Genomic DNA, 8,983 nt, shown 5'->3' with positions numbered 1-8,983 from the left:
AAAAAAAAAAGATAACCCGAGGTTATTGTCCAGTCCAGCCCTCCAGATAAAAGGAGCAGGCAGGAATTCAGGGAAGAACCCAAGTCTGCAACAAAGACAAAAAATCTGATAGAGCATTAATTATATCAGATTATGTTGAGAGGAAGGAGGCACGAGGGCACGTATCTGGGAAGAGAAAAACGAAGAGCCCTATGTCAGGAAAACACTTCAAAGTCAACATCCATATTCCTTTGAACAGCTGTATGAAATGTTTAGTAACTCCTTTAAAAACACAGGCCATAAAGAAATATTTTCATTTGGTATATCAAGGAATGCACTAAATATCATTTGCAGGTGTTATCACTTGCCCAAAGAGAAATTCGCATTACATAACCCACAGTTTTATTTAAAAAGTCATATTACAACACTTGAAAATCATGGAATTACTATTTGCAACATAGGAAAGGAGTACTAGGAAAAACAGTGAACTCTGAAAATAATTTATTTGCTCATTTTATGATCTGAGCACCACAAAAGCATTGTTGCTATTGACTACCACAATCAAAGAAAAGAAAGGTTAGGATAGGTAATCTGGCCTAAAAATCACATGGAAAAAAAAAAAGTGCTATGACATAGATAGTACTAAATTATTTACTACTAATTTTAATGTTGTTTCCACTCTCAAAGACTCAGTCACAAATTGAGTAACGAGCTTTTCATATGACACAAAGTTACATTTATAATGGAAGAAGTTGAAAATATACCACTCTGGCATACTGACTATTTTGAATAAAGGGCATTTAATTCAAGTACTGGAAAACAACAGGTGTAAAAAGAGAACTCTGATCTTCCAGCCTCCTTAAAAGCAGAAGATGAAATTCCCCTGAAAGAAATTAACATCCTGTCCTCAAGGACAGGAAGGTTGAGGCCAAAGAATTCTGTACAGACCTTGTTAAATAACGTATCTTTTAAGCCTCCCCACATAATTTAGTTGGTTTTTCACAACTTAGTGCTCTTTTTGTAATTCATTATTTAAGGGTTTCACTCTAACTGCTTATTTGGGTCTTTATCTCTTTATGAGGATTCTCATGCCACGTAATACTCGTATTACTTGTATGAAATAAATTTGTATGCTTTTCTCCCATTAATCTGTTTTATATCCATTTAATTCTCAGGCCCAGCTGGGACCCTAAGAAGAAAGAGGTGGAATTTTGCTGCCCCTATACAACTAAATGAGTATCAAGATTCCCTGTAAAATTCATGAAAATTAGCACGGACTGTTTGAAACTTAAATCAAATGCTGCTTATGTGAGATGATCCTTTACAGCTACCAAAGGGATTCAATTCTGGCAAAGATGCAGCTTTAATGTGTGTACACATAGTAAACCTTCTGGCACGTCAAAAGCATCTGCTATCTGAAGACTTGTCATTTTTCATTCACTTTCTTTTAATTATTCAAAATTAGCAAACTATTTTAAAGCTAAAGTGTCAAACAAAATGAGTGTCCTTTACAATCCCAATAAATAATCCAATTCTTATAAAGGCAATCAACATTTTCAACAATATTTACTCAATGGGGGGTTAAGGAAGTGGGATCTGGAGTCAGATGTACTGGTAGGAAATCCTAGTTCACTATGTGAATGTGAACTTGGAGAAATTAACCCAAGCCTCAGTTACCTCATAAGTAAAATGCGGTGAACATTACCTACTCCATGTTCACAGAGACCCTATCAGGGCCACTGTGAACATTAGATAACCCCTGCAAAATTATAAACCAAACTAGTGTTTAATAGATGACACTAGTTGTTTAATAAATGTGTTTAATACATGACACTATATTGATTTTCTAGTAAATACTACTAGGGATGTCAAGAAAAAGACAAATTAATTAGAGCCTCTGCCATCAAAAGGTTTATGCTCTAATAGGAGATACTTATATTAACAGAGTCTTGTAAATGGTCATGTTTTCTCTCACAAATACTAAATTGCCACCTTTTCTCTTGCAAATACTATTTGCACTGCAATTACCAAAGGTACCTAAGGCCAAGAGAATCAGAGGCAGCCACAGATTCAAAGGGAGTAGGGGGAACAGCAGGCATGGGGAGAAAAGAGGAATCCTGCTGAAACTCCAGCCTGGAGCCTGTGCAGGAAGTGTGTAAAGCATTTAGTGCCACTACAGTAACAGTCAAACTTGAACAGCCTCGTGTCTCAGCAGAGAGACAAGTGTTAACTTTTAATGGGAAAAGCAATATCCTACTCCAACCCTAGAGAAAACCACAACTATTTTAGGTATAACTTTGAGATTCACAAATTCTGAAAGCTAAAGCTGATGACCTCTTTTGCTACAAATTACCTCCTCCCAAACTGTTTAGGTAATCCTCCTGTTACTTCAGGATACCAATAACTTACTACCTGGGTAGAAGAACCACATTGGTAGAGCCCCTCTTTTGGGTCCCAGAGGTCTCGTCTCTAGCGAGCCTAGCTTCATACTGAGCTGCCTGTCACCATCTTTTTACATGTGACTTCTACACGAGACTGCAAGTCACCGTATTCCTCTTTGCATCCTTCCTACCGAGCACAGTGACTAAACACCAAGTTCAATAGATGTGTGTTGAACTATTACTTGGTACCAAGCATTGTGCCAGGCAGCAGAGATACAAACATTAAAAACATGTTCTTTGTCAAAGAACAAATCATCTAATGGGGAGACAGAGTCGACATTTCAAATATGAGAACGGCACTAATGGAAAGACTACAATACTAGGTGTGGGGAATTGGTATGGAAAGGAATATCCAGATAGAATTAAGGGAAGGGATGTTCCCCCAATTAAATAGGGAAAAGCTAAAGAGTCCCAGGCATTATAAACTGGAAACAGACTCTGGGAAATAATGTACAATGGGAGGAGGAAAATTTTTAAAAGAAAATGTTGGTTGAATAGGTAAGTGAATATAGTCAAATTTAGAAAGGAACACTGAAAATATAATTGTTAAAAATCACTAAATTCCCTCAAATTTAATACTTAGAGCTTATTGGAAAGATTCTTACCTCCCAGAAATTCCTTTTGTTGACCCTGGAATCTCTGGTACAGGCCGATGTCTTAGCAGAAAAGATCGAGATGGTCTTGAAACCAACTTGCTACGACTTCTCATAGGTGCTAGGATTGGTGATGATGGAACATACAAGTCATTTACAATCATTTCTCCTTGAAACTTAAAGAATGGGGATGGTGGTGATCCGTCTAATAAACCATTTGTTCCATTTCCAGAATTCGTTTCTGATGTTGAACAGCCAACAGAAGAAAGGCATTCAGAGTCTGCGTTAGGGAGCTTACTGAGATTTTCTGAGATCAATTTAACTTTTTCTGTTTGTTGTTCTTCAATTATGTGATCCATAGTCTTCTTTGTAATCAAAGATTCTATTTTAATATTTTCACTACCAAATAAAGAATCATTCAAAGAACCCAAATTCAGGTGTGGTTCTTCTGCAGTGGGGAAGTCGCGTTTAGGAGGAGACAGCTTATTATCTGATTGAGGATACTGGTTTCTTTCCACACTTGCATCGTCTTCAAGTTTTTTTGTAACAGTCTCCAACTGCGGTGGGCTAGGTGTCTGAACACTACTAGAACTGGAAAGTTCCATGCAGATATTCTGGTCAGAAGATGGAACACTGTGATCCTTTGAAGGGTCATCATTCTTCTTTGTTTTATGAACATTTGCATATATTGGAAAATCTTGCATTTTTGACAAGATTATCTGTAACTGTTTAAGTATCCTCCTACGGTGACCTGTAGGTGATATTCCAATTTTCTGTAGCAGGCTGTCATTTATTGCTGCACAGTCCTTCACAGTAGTAAAACCAGACTCATGGAAATGTAAGAGATACTGCTCCAAATTAATGCTCATTAGGAAATCTTTTATATCCACATTTACTTCACTGACTGAGGACATAATGGTGGCTTCATTACTAAGTTGAGTTACAAAAAGTGGCACGATGAGATACACACACAAGAAGATGCACTTCTCTGCTGGCTTTTCCTCTATCAATTGTGACAGAAAAGTTTCTTAAAATGTTATTTTCTTCACAGTGACTGCTTTATGTGCTTAAGCCTAGAAAAAAAAATAAAAATGATTTATTAGGCTATTTTAATTATTAAAATCTACTTTTATATACTTTCTCTGAAGAAACAACAGAAATTAGGACACTAACTTTCACTCTGCATTTGGAATCTTTGTGCATTGCTTTGCATGCCCTAGAAAACCAGTTTCTCCGTATGTGAGGGTACAGGACAGAAATGCTATGACAGCATCAAACTATGACTTTCAAAAAGGTGAAAAAAAATGACACTGACACACGTACTGAATAAACATATATCAAAAGCTTTATTCAACTTCTTAATTAAAAATGAGGGAACCAGTAAGTCAGTAAGATTGGATCCAAGAGCATTTGTGGAAAAGATTTATATAGTCCATCAGAAAAGGTTTTTTTAAAGTATTAGGATAGCTAGGTTAGATAGAAAACTGTTTAATGTCCTACAGGATAATAAGCCATAACATTTGGGGTTATCTTTTCTACTGGACAAAAATCTATAAGCATACAGGTAACTTCTCAGTGTCTATGTGCTACTCAAATAATAAATAGCCAAGTCAAGCACAGGAATTAAAATTGGGATTAAAATATCTCTAAGGTGGTCTTGTTAAACAATATTCCTGCAAAGGCACTGAAAGAATGTTCTTTTGACTTTCAAGTTTTATGCAATTATTCTTAACAGTAACTGAATATAAACAACTTTCCCTTTCACTGCACTTTCTTTCAAATACTTAAAAAGCAGTCAGAACATATTTCTCAGTTCAGTAATTTTCATTTCATAAAAGCAGGCAGCATTATATGTAAACATTAGTGATATACAAGATATGACACTGAATAATCAGCTAATTCTTAAATACATTAGACAACAGAAAATATGCTAATATAAAAGGTTTAAGGGTCATGTGTCCTCCAAAGTACACCGCAGATTCATAAAGGTTTATTTTTCTCCCAAACAACATAATTAAACTTTTTTAAAAAGTCCATTTTTCCAGATGCTAATTATACAGGTGTGTTCAGTTTATGAAAATGCATATGTGCAAGTTTCTGTACACTGTGTGTCAATAAAAAAGTACAGAGCAGGCATGACACATATATACTGAAGTAATAAAATGAGACACACCCAAACAAGGAAAATTTCCCTGAGCAGGCTTTGATGCAGGACTGAAAAACCCCTTGAAATAGCTCTACAAAAGACATATCTTGGACTCTGCATATGCTATATGCCAAGTGCCCATAAGCTACTGCTTCAACTATTTTAAATATGAGCAAGCAGTAACAAACAGGTATAGGATAAAAAGGGAAAGCATATATCTTCTTCAGGACACACTGCAGGAGCAGAGAAATAAAAATACAAAATAAATGATGAAAGGCAGGAAATCCCTTTGTCAATAAGGCATCCCAGAGTAACACCTAAAATGCTTAAATGTCACACACAAAGAAGTTACACCTCAGCCAGGTGTGGTGGCTCACACCTGTAATCCCAGCACTTTGGGAGGCCAAGGTGGGCAGATCAATTGAGGTCAGGAGATCAAGACCATCCTGGCCAACATGGTGAAACCTTGTCTCTACTAAAAATACAAAAATTAACTGGGTGTGGGGGTGCACGCCTGTAATCCCAGCTACTCGGGAGGCTGAGGCAGGAGAATCGCTCGAACTTGGGAGGCAGAGATTGCAGTAAGCTGAGATGGTGCCACTGCACTCCAGCCTGGTGACAGAGCGAGACTCCATCTCAAAAATAAATGAATAGATAGATAGATAGATAGATAGATAGATAGATAGATAGATAGATAGATTTGAAAAAAGAAAAGTTACACCTCAACACTACATACAAACTCAATTCTCAGATAAGCCACTTTTATTCTACACAATTATTTTGCAACAAATGTATTGTCTATTTTTACTAGCATTATCGCAGGATGGAAATAATTACTACCAATGGAACAATAAGTGGACATGATGTATTCACCCACTTTAGAATTTATAAACATGATAAATTGGCCAATAACTTGAGAGGATTAGAATCATTTTCCTTCTGAAGTAGAATAAATTCTAAAAAGTCACAGTTTTGCTTACCAGTGTCCACAAAAACGTTAATAGGAGAAAAACAATTTCAATAAAATACACACACACATACACATCAAGAAACCTCCTGATCCATCCCTACCCCAAATCTAAAACCTAGACTGCATTCCCAAGTCCACCTTTGTATTATCCACCACATTTAAGGAAGCAGGTGAGCTCCCGATTTTACTCCTTGCTACTGACAGAATTATGTCCTCCCAAAATTCATATCTTGAAGCCCTAACCTTTACTGTGACTGTATTTGGAGACAGGGCCTCCAAGGAGGGAATTAAGGTTAAATGAGGTCATCAGGATGGGACCTTGATAAGATAGCACTAGTTTCTTATAAGACACACCAGAGAGTTTTCTTTCCCTCAGGTCCCAGAGCCCTCTATGTAAGGACATAGGGAAAACGCGGCTATCTGTAAGCCAGGAAGAGGAATCTCACTACGAAAATTATCAGCTGGCAAATGGATCTTGGACTTCTCAACCTCTAGAGCTGTGAGAAAATAAATGTATGTGGTTTAAGCTACATGGTCTGTGGTATTTTGTCATAGCAGCTGAGCTGACTAATACACTTACTTCATCCTTACTGCTTTTGTCATGGTTCCAAATCTCATGACATCTTTTGCCTGGATTATTGCAATGGTCTCTGAACAAATCTCTCAGCCCAGTCTCCATGGATCAGTCAATGAACTATCAAATACATAAACTCGGTATGTAACTCCACATGCTCAACCAGATAAAGTCTATGCTGATATTGCTTATAGTGCCAAATCACATTTTTGTCTCTAGCAATAATAAGAGCAGGTGCTATTGATGTAAACAGCAATTATGTGTCAGACACCATGCTCATATTTCCTGTGACACAGGAATTCCTCTGTATCAACTACAAGCTCATATTCAGCCCTTTCAAACATTCTGCCAATATCCTTCATTCACTTTAGTCCATTCTTGTCAATTATTTCTTTGAGGCAACAAGCTGTTTAGCAGCCCCATGCCTTTTTGCATACACTCTATCTGTTTTCTTAAGCACCATTTAAAATCATAAATAGGCAGGTATTACCTCCTCTGTGAAGACTTCTTACCAACCCCTCAAAAAAGAATGAATCATTCCTTCCTTAACATACATTTATAATTTCTATACTAGAGCTTTGCAAAGCACTTGGAACATGTTTAAGAGATGTGAGAGAGGCTGATAAAAATGGCAGAAGAGATTGAGAACCCTACTGTATTCGTTTTTTGGTATACATGTGTGTACTTTCATTTTAATACACAGCCCTTTCCTTTCTTTGGCAGATACATATATACTTCCTAGGTGGTCAAATCAAATAAAGATATACCAAAAGCTCTACCCAAAACCATCTCTCTCTATCACTCAACATGCTGAATACGGTTAATGAATCTGTTTCCTTTTCATGTCTTGAAAAAGGCTCCCTCCCACAGCCCTAAAATCCTCTCTGCACGTTAATGTCAACTCTGTCCTCCAAATTGCCTGACATTTTAACTGTGTGAACGCCCAAGAGTGTTCACAGATTCAGTTCTTTCCTTAGATGCTCTAGCCCCAAGCACATCATTAGATACACAGAGATAATCATGCCTAACTATAAAATTTCAGTATGTGAAAGCTCCTTAATACGAAGTTGAGGCTCTCCATGTTTTGATCTCCAATTGCAGTCTATGGCATGTATGCCACACTCTAGATCAGTGACCCTCCAGGTATTGATCTGTGGATCTTCTGTACATCAACAACTGCTGTGGGTCCTAGGAGTCTACACTTGTTACATCCTCCAATTATAACTGGGATGTGTGAAAAAAAAAAGTGGTAATTACAGTTCTAAGTTCTTGAGGCTTCCCAGACATGCTTTATACCAGCCCACATGAGCCTAAGCTCATCACTATCCTCCTCTTGGATAAAATCCCCCATCTAACATTCGCACATAAGTTTGCAGTAAGACTAAATTAAAATCCCACCTCCTCCACTTTCTAGCAGTATAAATATAGGCCCGTGCCTATGTCAATGTCTCCATTTCCTTTCCCATAAAATGGAAATACTCCAGAGTACCAAGCATTGGTGAAGATTAAATGAGATAATCCATCGTAAGTGACTCGCACATAGTGCCTAGCATGTACTGATGCTTAGTAAACATTCACTTCATCGCTGTAATTATTTTCACCACTATAGTCATTGTGTCCCCACAGTTAAATTTTCTGTTCTCTGAGGTCTAAAACACTTTCCTTCACAAGATTTCTAGTGAACAAGAAATGCATTCTCTTCTTGGTATTCCTACACTATTTACTTCTTAGAGTGTTGTCCCAGTTCGTTCAGACTGATTTCCAAGAATGCTCTTGGATTTACAATGAAGTTACATCCCAATAAACCCATTGTATACTGCAAATATTATAAGCTGAAAACGTGTGGCTGAGAGGGAGCCAGGCTTGCTGCCACTGCCCAGCATCACTAGAGAAGTGTGGTTTCTCCCAAATGCATATCACATTCACTCCATCATAAAGTCGAAAAATCCCAGGTCAAACCATAAGTTGGGGAACATCTGTACCTTAGACTGGATAATTAATAAACAACAAAAATGCATTACTCAGAGTTCTGGAGGATGGGAAGCCCAAGGTCAAGTTGCCTGCAGACATCATAGATAATGCCTTCTATGTATCCTCATGTGGCAGAAGGGCAAGGGGCAAACAAACAAGCTCCCTCAGGCCTCTCTCCTGAGAAGACTAATTCCATTCAGGACAGCTCTGGCCTCATGACCTAATAACCTCCCCCAAGCCCCACCTCTTAATACCATTCTCTTGAGCAGTCAGGTTTCAATACACAAATCCGGAGTGGGGGATGGGGGA

The 8,983-nt window shown here is 37.7% G+C and overlaps 1 protein-coding gene across 1 annotated transcript in view; it reads right to left on the bottom strand.

The window, feature by feature from the left end:
- The window catches only part of ARAP2 (ArfGAP with RhoGAP domain, ankyrin repeat and PH domain 2), a 165,170-nt gene extending 161,082 nt beyond the window's left edge, over positions 1 to 4,088 (bottom strand). Inside the window, exon 1 of the mRNA XM_011949140.1 lies at positions 3,026 to 4,088. Coding sequence (XP_011804530.1) covers positions 3,026 to 3,927 — 902 coding nt within the window. The 5' untranslated portion in view covers positions 3,928 to 4,088. The remainder of the gene's footprint in view (positions 1 to 3,025) is intronic.
- Positions 4,089 to 8,983: the final 4,895 nt, after the last annotated feature.

Source organism: Colobus angolensis, unplaced genomic scaffold (assembly GCF_000951035.1).
Source record: "Colobus angolensis palliatus isolate OR3802 unplaced genomic scaffold, Cang.pa_1.0 Scaffold29, whole genome shotgun sequence".
Classification (NCBI taxonomy): Eukaryota; Metazoa; Chordata; class Mammalia; order Primates; family Cercopithecidae; genus Colobus; species Colobus angolensis.
Note: the sequence above shows the minus strand (reverse complement) of the source record. Positions and strands in the feature narration are given on the sequence as shown.